Below are 18,113 nucleotides of genomic sequence, written 5' to 3'. Positions count from 1 at the left end.
CTCCCGTACTCCCTTACTTCAGGGCGTCAGTGTTTATCCAATTACACAAGGTAAGAAAAGTTAGAATGGCTTAAAATCCATAGTGCCACAAATAATTATCTTAAAGCACAAACGTGACGGGGCTGGAATGGTAGCTCAGTCGTTAAGACTGTGCACCGCTCTTATAGAAGGTCCGGGTTGGATTCCCCAGAACACAGAAAGCAGAAAGCTCACAACAGCCTACTAATCCAGCTCCTGTGGATTCTAGTCTCAGGACACGCAAACTCACACACACATACCTACCACAGACACGCAGGCAGGCAGGCAAACCCACAGACACAGAGACACACAGATACACCCACACTTGTTTAAATAACCTAAAGATGTCTATTTACTAAGTGTGGTCTGTTAACAGGACATAAAGGACTTCTTTGCAGGCCTACTTTAGCTCCAACCTAAGCATCATGCCTTCTCCCCACCCCACCCCCAGGCCTTCTGAACCTCTCCCGTGAGTTACACTGAGTGACTTACAACATAAGGCTCTTACACATTTCTGGCCTTCAAACACGAAGACTTCTGCCTAAAGTAGCAATTCTTACCAGGAGGCAACTTGCCCAAGAGGACACGTGGCAATGCCTGGAGCCATTTTTAACTGACACACTTTGGGGTGTACAAGTGGCATCTAGTCAGGCTCCCTGCTTGACACCCTAGAGTGCAAAAAACAGCCCCACCCACAAAAAAAAATTCCTGGCCCCAAATATAAACAGTGTTGAGGAGAATTCCTGCCCTGAAATACCCATCTGGACTTTTGATATCAGAAAGAATTATTTTAAAATTACTGAATTGTATCATCTGGAGATTAATGGTGAGCATAATAATTAAGACAAAACTATTTCAGGATCTATTAGGATTAAGCAATATGCTTATCTAGGGTTAAGTACTAGACGAGGAGCAGGGAACCCTTTCATAACAAAAAGCACAGCATATCTGGATGGTGGAAGGAAGGCACATCCAAGTCAGGGTGGAGCTGGAAGGATTCTAAACAAGGAAACGGAACGTCTCAGCACCAACAATGAGATTCAGAACATACGACACAGGGAAAAGAGAACTAATAATAAGCAAGCGAACTACAGACTTTAGAAAGTTCAGTATTAATTTTCAGAACTGTGTATGTCACCTTGGCTCCTTAAACTGACAAACTACCATACTGACCAAAGAAACACAAAACTTCTCCTGGCAGATCAAAGGCCACCATATACTTTTACCTACACAGTATTGCATTTGAAATGTACAAAACAAAGCAAAAAGAGACCCACCCACAAAAAAATCCCCCAAAGGTTGTCTTTTGCTACACCTGAAATAGACACCGAGGCAGGTTTTAGGAACCCATTTTCAGTCTCAGCTGTAAGCACAAAGGATAGCCTATGTCTTAGATACAGGTAAAAGGTCTTCACTACACATCAAACATTAGTCATTTACAAGCTAGGATTATAAGAGAGCTGTAAACTCGACACTAGGCTGCTGTGAGCTCGTAGCCAAACACAAGAGAAGAGACTTGAGACCTCTCTGCCTCACCAGGGTCTCTGACCAAAGCTGTTATCTGATTTCACTGTTACTCAGTACAGATGGCTGACATTACCAAGGGCGACTCCAGTATCAACTTGTTAAATGTGGATGCAGTCTCAGCACATCCGAACACGAACCCAGACTAACTGGAGACATGGGAAATATTTTGGGAGCTGTTTATTTATAAGCTAGTTACAATAAACCACTATAATTAGATTAATATATTATTGATAAACATGCCATTACTTCTGAAATGTCATTACTGTGGCCACTCCGTGTTTAGAAAAGGAATTAGCATAAGCACTCAATTTGTCATTTCTAAGTGAATTAATTTAGATACAATAGACAGTAAATATAACTTATGTCACTTATACTATTTTTATGTTTAATACATGTTGAAGAACAATTTAAAGTTCTCAGACAAATACCACCTTCTGTATTTTTTTACAACTAAGAGACTAGGATTAGGTTGTTACAAAGCAGTAATTGTTAGTTTGCTAGAAAATTTAAAGGCCTGTGAAAACATTCTTAGCAATGCAAACAGCATTTAGTTTATATACTTCACTGAATGTATTTAAAATGCCTCTTTGGAAAGCATCAGTGACAAATGATAATGCTGCCACAGTAACAACTGTCTCTGGACTATTTCTATAATTCTTTTCAGATTCATAAATTCTTAGGGTTCTTTGAATGTAGACTCTGTGAGTAACATCGACTGAATTGGCAGACTACTAATGTTGCTTCAAGGACCCAGAACTTTGGGGAAGGGAATTAAACCGATTATAATGTTCCAAAAACTGTTTTAGAAAAATTTTGCAAGTGGAATGAATAACTCTAAAACAAAGATCAAACTTTGAAATCTAATCTCTTATCCCCAGTGAAGTAGCTGCGTAGATTAACCTCGGGTGGACACAATGATTATATTTTCCAGATTTCAAAAGAGAGGAAAAAAGCCCAATTACCTAATTTTCTAACTCCATCTGTCTAGACATTATCTGGATTCCCCCCACACCCCTCCAACATTTAATACAGACATTGCCATGAAAAGAAGTAAGTTCCCTTCACAAGAAAGAAAGAGCACGGCAGCCAGCATATGTGCTGTCAATCTAGAGCTAATGTCGGCAGGAAAACAATTAAATTTCCTGGAATTTTGCAAAACCTTCCAAATACAGACATGTTAAAGGCTACTTTAGTTTTAAAGATTGTAAATAATCTGAAAAGGCCAAATGACATAAAATGCCAATCTGGCTAAGACCTGTTAGAGCTAAATGACTAATAAAATAAAGCAACATTGTGAGAACAACAAACTAGTGTAGTAAATTGAAAATTATAGAAACTACCTCGTAAGTTTAAGCCAATTCAAACACATAAAACTTAGAAATCAGTACTGCTGAAAAAGTGAGTTACATTTTGGGAGACGGCATTCACTGGTAACTCAGGAAAAATAGGGTGGAAACAGCATTCCTGTGGCTAGGGTGTATGTAAATGCAAAACCCACTTATTTTTCCTCTGCTTGAAACATTCAATATAATAGTCTTTTTGATCAGCAATCTTACAAATACATGGGTTTTAAGAGGGAGAAGAAAATCCCATTTCTGAAGGTAAGAAGAACAAATATCCCAAGATCGAGTGTTATGACATCGAGCCAGTTCTGGAAGAATTTTAGGATTTAAATTACCAAGGAAAGGTGTTTTGGTTTTGTTTGTTTGTTTGTTTTAAAAGTAGTTTATCCACTGGTAAAATAACAAAGAGCTTTACAAATATAAAGTTGAAGCTTTCTAAATACTTCCTCACTAAGGGCCACAGAAAGGAACACATAGTGCTATATAATCAAGTATAATCAGGATAGCTAAGAATTCCAGGAAGTATTTTTCAAGACCAGAGGAATCTTACCTTACAGACATCAGACAGTTCATTTGTCAAGTCTCTCTGGGTCCAGAAACTATCAACTTTACCAGCATTCCCAGATGCAAACTTAATGAGCAACTGAGATGGTCCCCCCTTTGAACAACTGTGCTTCAGGCTGGATAAGCAGGAAATACTTGGGTATGTCCCACCCAGAGAAACACTTCTTTGCAAAGCAGCATGGCCTTTGCTTATCGGTAAATTTGGTCTTTCCAACTCTCCACGGATGTTTAAATGGTAACCCATGTCTGATGTGGTTGGTAAGCAAGGGGATGCCCTCTGTTTGAGCATGCCATGGTCCAAATCAGACTGAAGCTGAAGTTCTAACCTCTCTGATGTGCAGCCACCACGGAGGTTTGCACAATCTGATGTCGTTGGTTTTTGTTGGGTCAAGTGCACGGAAACACAGGGAAATCCTTCTGGCAACTTCTCACACACAGTTTGTTTGGGCCTATTATTTGAAATGACAATTTTCTTTTGCAATGAGCCCTTGGCATGGAGTGGCCGTACATCTCTAACTTCTCCAGGAGTACAAACCATTTTAGATAATCGAAGCCCGTTGACAGCTGTTGACAGAAAGCCTTTGGTGCCAGATCCATCTTCATGATGTGCAGTTTCAGTAGGTGATACAACCAACTGGTGTGAGGTCTGGTAGGCACCTCTGCTTGTCGGGGATGCTGGTGGAGTGTTTGAAGGACTCCTGGGGAAAATGACCAAAGATGTGCAGCGCTTCAGTGGAACCTTTGCATCCCTGCTCACCGGCAGTTTCATAATCTCTACTCCATGATCCAGGTCCTCCTGGGCAAAGGGAAGTCTACTGGGACTTCTGCACATAACTTCACAGGGAGTAGTGTTGACTGGCGCGCTTCTGTTGGAGGCGTTGTCAGAAGGTAAATTTCCATTGAAAAAGGTCTCACAGCCACTACTGTCACTGACACCACTGCCGGTGGAGGAGCCTCCACTTGTGAAGCTTGCACAAGACCCACAGTCACTGCCATTGCTGCTGTAAGACCCATTGTCACTGGCTGAGAAGTTACTGAGGCTGCCATTGTCCAGCTCACTGTCAGTTCCACTGCTGCTGCAAGCATCACCCTTTGAGGCACAGGTAGAGGAAGTGCTGTCCCTATCAGCCTCGACAGTGTCAGACGGAAGACACCCTCCGGACCTGGGCTGCAGTGAGATCTGCAGGCAGCTGCTCTTTTTGTCAGTACTTTCAGAGGATCTATGCTCTACCCACGGAGCCAGTGGCGTCTGTCTGGGGGTCAGCCTCATTTGAACCACACTAGCCACTGAGATCTGGGGCGGCCTCTGGCCGTCTGTGTGAACGTGGCTATCCAAGTCATCTCCAGAGGGTTCCGACAGAGGATAAGTCTTGCTTCTTCTGGCGGCGAAGTGCAGTCGTAAACTCTGTGCCATTTGTTCTCATTTCCAAGCATGTTCAGGGCTGAGAGTCAAAACAAAGAGCTCTATCTGTAGTCAGGCTAGCGCAGCTGTGCTGCATCCAGAGAAAAAAACATCGGTGGTGTTGAAAAAGCTTGTCGGGAGGCGTCTTTAACTTCAGAACAACGTCAGATACCAGATTTCATAGAAAAGGACGACCCATGCCCGAGATTGCCGTTCCTCAAGTGTCTAGAATCGCTGGGAGTCAGAACGCCTTCACTGACAAAGCACTTGATTTCCAGCGACCTTTAAGCTGAGCTCAGCTGCAGCCCTGACTCAAACACAGCCAACCTTGTTTCAATTATACCTTCGCCAATTTGCATGAATGAGTAACGCAAGAACAACAAGCTTCTTCAATTTCAACTGGGAAACCCAGTTTTTCACCCCAGCCCTACAAAACGAACATTTAACTCACGAAATCTCAGTGCCTACAACTTCCCCCGTGATCCTCACCGCTAATATTTTCACTGAATGCTATAGGATTACAGGAAATGGGTACAAATAAAACCTGTGTGATTGAGTATCAAATTAAAGATTGAATTTCAAAATATGGCCATACTGAGAGATTTAGTCAGGTTAATGCAGAGACTACACGGACTGTAATATTTTTTAAGGAATGAGTAAATGAAAACAGCTGAATAACTTGGAAATACAAAAACGTGCGGTGAGGAGCATAAAACCTGACCGTCAAATTAAACAAGGTAAATATTTTAGCAAAACAATTATGAAAGTGAAAGTTGACAGACTGAACTACAAAATGAGCCCAGTAACATTGTTGTAAACACCAAATAACCTCCTCAAGGGGAAATTATTTTAAAAAGGCTGAGGAGAAGCTGTCACCAACCATTTTGTCCTGTAATTTTAACGTTTAATGCAGCCAAGTAGTACAGTCTTTAAATGATGCCATTTATATTTTGACTATTAAAATCCTGCCAAGAAATAGCCTGGGTAAACATTCCATTAAAAACATATGCAGATTAGACAGAAAAGCTACACCCCAATATAGTCTGAACACATTAGATATTTTATTCCACTGTGTGCAATTCATTCACTTAAAGAGAGTGTTGTGGTAAGTAAAGAAGCCTAAAAAGGATTTAACACATCAATTAAACATATCTCAATGGCAATCCTGTTCTCTAAGAGTCCTCTGCTGGCCCCTACTGGTGCTTTAAAACAACCCACGCACTTGTTAGATACCTATAAAGACATACAAACCAGGCCACATATTTCATAATATAAACAAAGCAGGAGCTTGTTTACATCTTTGCCCACTAGCATGGCCTCTGAGGTAGAATTACGAGTGCTGATAAAACTCTCACAGCAGAGAACAGTAGACAGCTTGTCCTTCAGAGGTAGTGATTCTCTGTATATATAGATATATATTTCTGATTTGTGTTTACATAACCTTTACTGTATTTTCAGCTTACTCGGCAATAAAGGCTTAATATTTTAATTTCTCTCCCAAATGTCACAGACCAAGGTTGGTATTCTATTTGAAAGAAGCAAATTTATTTTTAAATAATACTCTAGGGTATATTTAAACCCCTTACCTGAATTTTATAGCAAGAACTCCAGCAATAAGTATATACTGGCCCATTCATAGCAAAATAGTTGAGTTATTTACACTACATGGCACTACACCCAAGCTGTATTTTTTCTAACTTAAGGGTTTTTTTTCCTAAGTAAAAGCAAATGTGTCAAACATATACTTTGTTTAAAAAAGAAAACTGCTTAAGTCAGATCTGTTTTGAATTCCAATTTTCTAACAGTATTTTTAACCAGTTAATCCATAACAGACTGGAATCTGTTAAATTTTGTTTGCCTGAAATTGGCATTACACTTTAGAAGGTGCTTAGCCCATTATGCCTTTACAGACATCAGGACACACTGCGGTGTGTTACTCTTCTTCTGTGTGGGAGGGAGGAAAGTCCTCATCTTGTTTCTTCCTTCTAACTTTCTTTTTTTTTTTTTTTTAAAGATTTATTTATTTATTACATGTAAGTACACTGTAGCTGCCTTCAGACACTCCAGGAGAGGGCGCCAGATCTCGTTACGGATGGTTGTGAGCCACCATGTGGTTGCTGGGATTTGAACTCTGGACCTTTGGAAGAGCAGTCGGGTGCTCTTACCCACTGAGCCATCTCACCAGCCCCCTTCTAACTTTCTTTGGATTAAGTTAGACATTTGCCATATTAAATAGGTCACTTGTAATCAAGTACCATCTAAGTACACAGGCCTTGGAATAAAACTTAATATAAAACAATGCTGAATATCTGACATGTTTTCTCCTCAACAAACAGCTTTTCGGTAAGATTTAAGGTTCCAGAATGTAAGGAACACAAGCAGGCTTTTTTTTCCCTTTTTCCCTTCTTCTGATCCTACTGAACATAAAGCAAGGACCAAGGACCAAGCTTGGATTTTTTTTTTTTTGTTGTTTGCTTTGATTTTTAAAGTTGATTCACAGATGAAGATGAAGCTCAGTTGATAAGTGCTTACCTATCATTCACAAAGTCCTGGATAAGACACCCAGCACCCTATAAACACGGTATGGGGTGACACACCTATAATCAATCCCAGCATTTGGGAGGTGGAAACTGGGGGATCAGAGGTCAGTATATGGGACATGTGAGGAAAGCCTGGCCACACGAGATAGTAACTCAATGCAGTGGCTGCTTCTGCAGGATGACTTGTTAGGTTCAACTATAGATGAGAGGCTTTGGTAACTGAGAAACTGGAGGAATAAGGCTAGACAATCATGAGTTGAAATCCCAAAATGCTGAATAGCCCAAATTGTAGGCTCAGACCTCAGGCAACGCAGAGCCACACACCACAGTTAGCAGGGCCAGTGTCAACTCCAAGCTCAAGCCAGAGGAATGAGAAGTGCTGGCAGCTCGCATCTGGGAGTACTCTGCTGCCTTGTCGAAACCCAGAGTCTGAAGAGAAATGGACAGGGCCCCAGGGTGGAAGAAGCTTGGCTGCTCACTGAGCTGCTGGATCACTGGTTATATACACATTGGATAAAGTGATCATCTATGCTATATGGGCTGCTCTGGATGCTACTGATGGCAGATGAACCTTGAACCCCGACATACTGTGGTAAGTAACTGTACTTAACAACTCTGACTACTAGATTAGGGCACGAGGCTGTTTGAGCAAACTCCAGTCTACACATTGTTGAAGGTATTTCTAAAGACGTGAAGAAGATGAAAACCAGTGACCAGCCTTTCAGTAAAAGCAGATGGCTTTCCAAGATGTGAACAGTCCTCATCCAATCAGCTGAAGGTCTCAAGAGAGAAGGCATGTTTCATAAAGAGGCAATTTAACTTGTTTTTAAGACTTATTTTTAATTATTCAGGTGTGTTTGTACATATGCAATAGGTGCCGTGTCCTAGATGCCGGAGGTATAAGAGCCCTCTGGCACTAGAGTTACAGGCAGTTGTGGGCTGCTTGACATGGGTTCTGACAGCCAAACTCAGATCCTCTATACCCACTCTTAACCACAGAGCCATCTCTCCACCTCCAGTAGAGAAATCCTGCCTGCTTTCATTTCATGATCATCAGGACCCAGACCACCACCACCGCCATCACAAGCCTTAAAACCAGCTAAGAAAAAAAAAAAAAAAAAGCAGGAATGATACATGAGTCGGAAAACATTTTCCAGACTCCTAGAAATTATTTTGTAAAAAATTATACTTGGGCTCTTCACCTTTCTCTTTCCCAAGAGGTCTGCTAGGATATGTTTTCAAGGATAGATGTTAGTGTTGGGAGTCTGCTGTGGACTGGCCAGCCCAGTGGCCACGACTCCCAACTCATCGACGTGATTTCTAAACTTGTTATGAGCTAAGGTGTGGGTGGTGCTCAGCACACTGCTCTCGTTATTTCTGACCCCTGCTGGCTGCTCAAATTCACTTTCAGAGAAAGCTCTATTCCAGGACACATGAAGAGTGTCACAGCAGATACCCACAGCATAAATAAGGTACCATGGTAAATGTTAAAACAGTTTAAATCTGTATCCTCATGAAGATGGGGACAAGGCTGAGTTGGCAGACTGATGTCTAATATGCAGAAAGCCACCAGATGTGGAGGCATACACGTGTAACCCCAGCACTGGAGAGATGGAGGCAGGAAGATCGATATTTAAGGTCATCCTTAGCTATCCTAGTGAGTCTGAACTCAGCCTGGGACAGACACATGAAACCCTGCCTCAATAAATAAACTAAATTAAACTAAATATTAACAGCCAGGTGTGGCATTACACACCTTTAATCCCAACACTTAATTGGGAGACAAACACAGAAAGATATTTGTGAGCTCAAGGCCAGTATGATCTACATAATGAGATCAAGGATAGACAAAGCTACATAGTGAGATCTTGTATTGGGGAAGAAAAATATTTTTCTGAGTGTTTTCCCAGCCCTTGTCTCACTTTTGGTTTAACTAATTAATTTGGTTTTGGATGTAGGCTCTCCTACAGGCCCAGGCTGGCAGCATGGCTCCTTGAACAGCTAAGAATGACCTTAAAATGGGTTTTCCTGCCTCTGCTTCTCAAGCACTTGGTGACAGGCACACACTTCCATGTCCTGTTTGCTGATTTGTCTGGGGTTACCACTAATGTGACAAATGAGAGCTCAGACCCTAATGGAACTCCAGAGTCCTTGTTGTGGGATCTGTTAGATCTGGACTAATACACAGCTTTATATTTACCTTAAATTTTTAAGCTTTGGTCCTGAAGAGATGGAGCAGCAGCTAGGACTGCACATGCTCTTGCATACCCATGCTGGGCAGCTCACAATCGCCCCAGGAAGATCTAATACCTTCTACCCTCTGTGGGCACTGCACAAAGCTACACAAATGTAGCTCAAATGTGTTAATGAAACAATATGTTTGACAACACCGATGCTGACAATGAAGAAACAATCACATCCCATGGAAGTCACTGGAAGGAAGAACCAAACAACCACACACGGTGGAAAACAAGAGGCTTCTTGCCCTCTGGATTACATTTAAATAACTTGAAAAACAAAGTCGACACCCAAGGATCAAGAAGAAAGTTACTGCAGCCGGGCATGGCTTTAATCCCAGCACTTGGGAGGCAGAGGCAGGTGGATTTCTGAGTTCGAGGCCAGCCTGGTCTACAGAGTGAGTTCCAGGACAGCCAGGGACAGCCAGGGATACACAGAGAAACCCTGTCTCGAAAAACAAACAAACAAGAAAGTCACTTCAGCATGAACATTAGCACAGAGAGTGAAGTTAAAGTAAAAAGGCTGCTTTGATTATTATGATTTTTCAATGGAGCATCTTCAGTCAGTAATACAACTTATCATTTCCTGTTTTTAACTATTTTTGAGGCAGGGCCTCCTAATACTAGTGCAGGCTTGCCTAGAACTCTCTAGACCAGGCTGGTGGGTGGGTGGGTGTGAGCGAGCACGCATGAGTGGTGTGTGTCTATCTGTCTATCTCTGTGTTGTTATTGTTTTTGTTGTTGTTTTGTTTTGAGACAGGTTTTGCTATACAGCCTTGGCTGTCCTGGAACTCACTGGGTAGCCTTGAACTCACAGGGATCTGCCTGCCTTTGCCTCCGAGTGACTACCAAGCTTGCCTGAAGTCTCAATACAGAGTTCTAGGATTACAAATATGTGCCTCCATGCCAGACTCAATTATCATTTCTTAAAAATAAAAAATTAGGGCTGGTGAGATGGCTCAGTTGGTAAGAGCACCCGACTGCTCTTCCGAAGGTCCGAAGTTCAAATCCCAGTAACCACATGGTGGCTCACAACCATCTGTAATGAGATCTGACTCCCTCTTCTGGAGTGTCTGAAGACAGCTACAGTGTACTTACATATAATAAAGAAATAAATCTTAAAAAAAATAAATAAAATAAAAAAAATAAAAAATTATACAATGTAACAATATTCTTTTTCAAAAGTTTTCATTAAAATTATGTGAGTTTATGTATACATGTGTATGCAGATACACACAGAGAGGCTGTGATGTGTTCCCCTGTCAATCTCCTCTTACTCCTTTAAGGCAGGGTCTCTCTCATAGGTCACATGTTTTCTCTGGTGGGCTAAATACCAGCAAGCAGCAGCAATCCTCCTGCATCCATTCACCTCTGAACGGGGTTGCTGGAATTTACATGGCATTCCTAGGACACCTGGTTTGCTATCCTGGTAATGAAATCCAAACTCTAGTTTTCATAGCTGCCCATCGGACACTTTTAATCACTAAGCCGTTTCTCCCACCCCAAACCCAATTTTTCTGTTAGTCAAAAAAGTGATTCAGGCCAGGCTTGGTAGCACATACCTTTAATCCCAGTACTCGGGAGGCAGAGGCAGGCATATTTCTGAGTTCGAGGTCAGTGGGGTCTACAAAGTGAGTTCCAGGACAGCCAGGGCTATACAGAGAAACCCTGTCTCAAATAAAAAAAAAAAAAAGACCCTAAAGAGAGAAAATTAGTTTCCAGGTGTTTTTCAGGAAGCCAAGAGGCAGAATGGCCATTTTATAAAAATAAAAGAAAACCAGGCTGAGCATGGAGGTTCAGGCCTGTAATCTCAGCACTTGGAAGACAGAAATAGGAGAGTCCCTATAAGTTCATGGCCAGCCAGACCTGCAGAGTGAGTTCCAAGGTCAGAGCAAGTCGACTCTACAGAGTGAGTTCCAAGAAAGCCAGCGATATGTAGGGAGACCCTGTCTCAAAACTAAAACCAAAACCAAGCCAATGAAAGCACTCAGGTTGGCTGTGTCCTGGCCTCTGTGAATGATGGTCACTCCCTCAATGTAGACAGGCTCATAGAAGAGTATGGACAAGAGAGTAGACGGACAGTAAAACGGGGCCTGGAAACCTGAAGAAAAGCCACAACAGGAGCTGCCTCCTAAGCATGAGGGCCTGAGTTCTGATCCCCAATATCCACACAGAAAGATAGGCACAGTGATACACACTGTATTCCCACACATAAGAGGTGAAGGCATACAGCTTCCAGGATACTCGGAGGCGGCTAGCTTTGCCTTCCTGGCAAGGTGCCAAGCCAATATGACCCTGTCTCAAAACAAAAGTTATGATGTGCCTAAGGACTGAAAGTGACAGAAACACACACACACCACACACACACAGGTGTGTACATTGCAGCACACACACAGTACACACAACTGCGAAACACACACACCACACACAGAGTAGGTGTGTGCACTGCAGCACACACACACCACACACACACAGGTGTGTGCACTGTAGCACACACACAGTACACACACACAGAGTAGGTGTGTGCACTGCAGCACACACACAGTACACACACACAGAGTAGGTGTGTGCACTGCAGCACACACACAGTACACACACACACCACACACACACAGAGTAGGTGGTGCACTGCAGCACACACACAGTACACACACACAAAGAGTAGGTGGTGCACTGCAGCACACACAGTACACACACACACCACACACACAAAGAGTAGGTGGTGCACTGCAGCACACACACAGTACACACACACACCACACACACACAGAGTAGGTGGTGCACTGCAGCACACACACAGTACACACNGAGTAGGTGGTGCACTGCAGCACACACACAGTACACACACACACCACACACACACAGAGTAGGTGGTGCACTGCAGCACACACACAGTACACACAACTGCAGATTCCGAGTACATGGCATGGAAAACGAGGGAAAGAAGGGCTTCCCTCCCCCACCTCCTGTCACATAGGCTTTGAGAGAGACTTTACAGTCTTGACAAGCAGGACAGGTCCTTCAGAACAGAATGAAACAGGAGGGTTAACTCCAGGAAAGGAGAAAGAAAAATACCGTAGCCCCATTAGTAGCTCAGAAGTCTCTCAGATCTCAGGCTCCTGACCCAACTGACACCTGAAGTTCACCATCAATGCAACCTACACACTCATGCAGTGTAAAGAACTTACCAAGCGATTTTCATCAAACACTTCGAAAAGAATGCGGTGCCGTTGTGGAAGGACCTACGTAAAAGAAACAAGCTTTCTTTAAAAACATGAATATCATCCACCTGTAGATGCCAAGAAACATCTTCAAAATGAGCAACTTACTGACCCAGGTAAGCAATTCAATTGCACAAAGAATAGGCAAGACTTACACTACCCACAGTCACACTTATTCCAACACTTTTTGCTGTTGAAATGATATGTAGTATTTTTCAAAGCTAATGTCTCCCATTTTTGCAGAAATATTTCAATAGTTAAAATTTACTGGACCGGGCGTGGTGGCACACGCCTTTAATCACAGCACTTGGGTGGCAAAGGCAGGCCGATTTCTGAGTTCGAGGCCAGCCTGGTCTACAGAGGGAGTTCCAGGACTATAGGGAGAAACCCTGTCTTGAAAAACAAAAACAAACAAACAAACAAAAAACTACTTTCTACTAAACATAAAGGAAACCATTTTTTAATATACCAGAGGTTAAAGATGTTACATAAAACAAAGCAAAAAAATATATATATACATATATTTATATATTTCGGATAGGTACTACTGGCTACAGAACTTGCTATGCAACTGTGAAAACTTACACTTAACACGATCTAAGATCTCCTTCGCAGGAGATAATGCCACCCACAGAGGGCTGGATCTTCCTACATCAACTAATAACCAAGACAATACCCCACAGGCGTGCCAATAAGACTGTCCAATTAAGATAACCCCTCACTGAGACTCTCTTCCCAAGTGACTTTAGACTGTGTCAAGTTAGCAATTAAAGATAACTCTAACAGCAGCCAAGGAACACAATATGAAAATGAAGGGCGAGTGCTTCATGTGCCATCCTAGCCTCTGGAATGGATGGTCACACATCTGTGTACATGCATAAATAAACACAAACCATTATTTGGAATTTTCTCTTTGTATCTGATATGAGGAAGGTATTGACCTCAGAATGCAGTTTCAGTGCACAAAATAGCAACAGAAATGAAAAGCTATAAAATGTAATCTCTGAATGTTTATACACTTTACATACAGAAGCAATGCAAAGTTTTTTTTCATTTTATAACTTAAATATGTCTAGATCATCGCTGAAGAGTGGTCTAGTGACTGAGAACACTTGATGCTCTACCAGAGGACCGAGTTCAGTTTCGCAGCACAGACTTGACAACTCAGAGGTGACTGTAAGTCCAGTTCCATGGATGCAACACCCTCTTCTGGCCTCTGCATGGCACATACAAACTCACACAGGCTCACACACACTCACATGAGTCAAAACATTCAAAGTAAAAATAAACCACAGATGTTCCCCCATAGAAAACAACGTAGCTAAGGAAACAATAGCAACCACTTATCAAAACGCTGATGCTTAGAACACTCGGGCACAAAACAAGAGAGCTACTGAGGAGCAAAGGCTGCTACAGTCAAATAGGTGAATTTGTGGTAGGTGCTCAAGATATACAAGAAAATACAAAGTTGAAGAAAAAAAACATTCTGAGCAAATTCTAATCAAAGAATTAAGCTTCTCTTCTCTAAAACAAAGAACGGGCAATATATGATTAGCAAATCAAACTGGGTTCAGCACTTATTTTTTTTCTCATAAGCCCGTTAGATAAGAATTATGACATTTTGTATGCATATGTGCATGTGTATGCAAGAGTGCTCACCTGGTCCACATGTGTTGAACTGAGAAGTGCATGTTGGGTGCCTTATTCAACCAATTATTTTTTGAGAAAGGATCTCTGACAGGACTGGGAACTTCCCATTTTGAATAGGCTAATTGACCACTGAGCTGTTTCTGCCCCTAGCACTGGGGTTACAGGAACGTCACTGTACCTATCGGGAATTTTTTTTTAAAGATACTTTTTTTTTTTTTTTTTGGTTTTTCGAGACAGGGTTTCTCTGTGTAGCCCTGGCTGTCCTGGAACTCACTTTGTAGACCAGGCTGGCCTCGAACTCAGAAATCCGCCTGCCTCTGCCTCCCGAGTGCTGGGATTAAAGGCGTGCGCCACCACCACCCGGCAAAGATACTTTTTTTAAAGTATTATTTATATGAGTACACTATCACTCTTTTCAGACACACTAGAAGAGGGCATTAGATCCTATTACAGATGGGTGTGAGCTCCCATGTGGTTGCTGGGAATTGAACTCAGGACCTCTGAGAGAACAATAGTGCTCTTAATGCTGAGCCATCTCTCCAGCCCACCTATCAAGAATTAATATATTTTTTTAAAATGGTCTTATTTTGTATACCTATATGTTTGAGCTGGGGTTCTGCTGTTAGACCTGCTAATCTCAAAATCCTAGATTCAAGTGACCTTTCTGCTTCAGCTCCTATAAAGCTGTCATTACAGGTTTACCATAACAGTCCATTCTTCTAGAAAGGGTAAGTAGCCCAGGCTGGTCTCAACGTCACTATATAGTAGATGCTGGCCTTGAACTTGTGATCCTCCTGTATCTACTATACAGGTATGCACCACCACACGAGGCTTACACTAGAGTCTATGTGCATATGTAAATACTTACACTAAAGCCCTGCCTTCTCTCTTCACCTTAAGGACCTACATTTTAATGATCAAAGTAGTCCTTTGGTCTGCAAACACAGGACATGTGCACATGTTCTCATACACACAGAAATGGTGGGCTAAGAAATATCCATTGCCCAAACACCAGATATTTCCTTTCAGGGATCTATTAGGTTCTCTACTACCCATTTAGAAAGTACTGATATCCAAAAGAGATAGGAGAAATCACAGTAAATGACATTTTCTGATACTGTGGTTTCATAAAAATGTCTGATTTAAAGAACAGAAACAAAACTAGAATACTAATGATGTTCAGTTCTATTCTCTCATGGTCTACATTTGGTTTTGTTAATAGAGTACTTCTGGTTTTACAAACAAATTGCAACATGATCCCTCCTTTTTTATTTTTTCATATAACACTGTGTAGAATGTATGACATAATTCAACAGTAGAAATACTGGGATCAAATTCTTCTTGGCTAAATGCTTTTAACTTCAATATTCAATTTCTTTAAAAGACGGACTATTTGGACAACCTATTTCTGCTTAAGTAAGTTTTGATAGTTTGTATCTTTAAAGTCCCTGATCCACACCATGCACATGTACAGACTTATGGGTGAAGAACTCGCAGCTGCATCCCACACGACACCATCTATTTCAACAGATGAGAAATCCAGCAATGTGAGTGAAATAGAAACCTAGCGAGAAAATTCATATTTTTGAGAAAGAGAAATGTTGGAAATGAAAAAGTCAACAGAAGCCGGGCATGGTGGTGCACGCCTTTAATCCCAGCCCTTGGGAGGCAGAGGCAGGCGGATTTCTGAGTTCCAGGCCAGCCTGGTCTACAAAGCGAGTTCCAAGATAGCCAGGGCTACAGAGAAACCCTGTCTTGAAAAACCAAACCAAACCAAAACAAAACAAAAAAAACCTCACCAGATCGGTACAGGAGAGATAACACACAGGTCAAGAGCACTGCATGTTCTTCTGGATGATCTGGGCCAGATCCACTTTGATATGTTAAATAGGCACCTCAGCTGCTGGTCAGTTTGGAATTTAACACTGAGTACATATCCAGTAAGTTCCTATCCCAGAGAGATGCTAGCACACCCACATTCACTGCTCTCATTCACAGCAGCATCAACAGACTGAGTGGACGAAAAAAATGTGGTCCACATACAGTGGACTCTTTATGCCTTCCAGGTGAAGGTGCCTTGTCCTACACAGAACAGTTCTTTCAGTTACCACTCTGACTGCTCTATACTGCATTCCTCCACTGCACAGTCTCCATGAGCTCTGGGGTAAATGGTTTATTAGGAGCAGGCTTTCTTCCAGCCACTGTTCTGCGATTTATCTTAGAGTTCACTGTCAATGAGCAGTGTCAGAACTGTTTCCTCCCAGACTTAACAAGGAGAAGAGAGCTTCTTGTTGCTTTACAACAGTGTGTGTTAAGTGCTGGACTTGGCCATGGGTAGTCTGCAGCTCTATTTATAGAACAGTCCAAAGACTGTTTGCAAAACATGACGGCCAGGGACCTTTTCCTCTGTTTCAATACCTATATACCTAGTAAACAAAGCAGTAGGTAGACATTTCCTAAAGTTTAAGCAGTAGCTTTATAGAGTCTTGGTTACTTTATTATTTTTTAAGTTTTTTTTTTTAATTATTATATGTAAGTATACTGTAGTTGTCTTCAGAAACACCAGAAGAGGGCATCAGATCTCATTATGGATGGTTGTGAGCCACCATGTGGTTGCTGGGATTTGAACTCAGGACCTCGGGAATACAAGTCAGTGCTCTTAACCACTGAGCCATCTCACCAGCCCACTTTATTTTATTTATTTATTTTAATGCTTTACATTTGATACAACTATTGAAAAATCAACTTAAAACTACCTTCCCAGTAGTATATTTTAAGTAATATATATTTTAATATCTATATAAGAAAATAACAGTGGAGGACAATTTCTCATGTATACTATGTTTAATGGTAGGGTCTCATTGTTAAGGCACAAATTATTTCAAAGAATTTTCTCTAAAAACAGATTATTTCATACACACACAAAAAAATGAAATAATGGGAATGATTTGGGGCTTTTTTTTTTTTTTAAAGAAAATTGACGTATTTTCCCTCTCTGGTGACTGGTTTGGCAAATGCTAAATTTTTGTGTCTTTTGCCTTTGTAAAGGAATTGTTAACATTGGAATTGAGGGTATCTACAGAGAAGTTGGTGTCAATGCCATTTAATAAGTCATATTTTTTCACAAATAAGGAAAAATCATTTTAATGAGAAGTCTAAGTATTTACAATAAGTATATGTGTATAGATTATATGTACTCATATATTATTCTTTTTATTATTAGGTAGAAATTAACAAAAAATGAAAAAAAGGAAATTGAAAACATGGTGTTTGCAAGAAGATGAATGCAACTAGAAGTATAAGTGAAAGAAGCCACTGAGAAAGACAAATACTATATGCTTTCTCTTCTATGCAAAACTTGTTATGTGTGTATTTATTTACATGTTTAGATCACAAAATTAGACCTGCAATCATGACAGGAAAGGAAGAGATCCAAAAAAGGGCAGGGAATGGAGAGGGCAAAAAATAGAAACCCTGCACTAAGGTGGCGCACGCCTTTAATCCCAGCACTCGGGAGCCAGGGCAGGCGGGTTTCTGAGTCTGAGGCCAGCCTGGTCTACAGAGTGAGTTCCAGGACAGCCAGGGCTACACAGAGAAACCCTGTGGGGAGG

General features: G+C 41.5%; 1 protein-coding gene across 2 annotated transcripts in view; it reads right to left on the bottom strand.

Moving 5' to 3' along the window:
• Window positions 1–18,113, bottom strand: part of Nedd4 (NEDD4 E3 ubiquitin protein ligase) — an 87,432-nt gene that overhangs the window by 51,335 nt on the left and 17,984 nt on the right. Inside the window, exon 6 of one of the 2 annotated variants that reach the window (XM_021171169.2) lies at window positions 12,820–12,873. In XM_021171169.2, coding sequence (XP_021026828.1) covers window positions 12,820–12,873 — 54 coding nt within the window. Of the gene's footprint in view, window positions 1–3,438; window positions 6,250–12,819; window positions 12,874–18,113 lie in introns of those variants that run through there. The other variant, XM_029481761.1, reaches the window with a different exon arrangement.

This window comes from Mus caroli, chromosome 9 (assembly GCF_900094665.2).
Source record: "Mus caroli chromosome 9, CAROLI_EIJ_v1.1, whole genome shotgun sequence".
Taxonomy (NCBI): Eukaryota; Metazoa; Chordata; class Mammalia; order Rodentia; family Muridae; genus Mus; species Mus caroli.
Note: the sequence above shows the minus strand (reverse complement) of the source record. Positions and strands in the feature narration are given on the sequence as shown.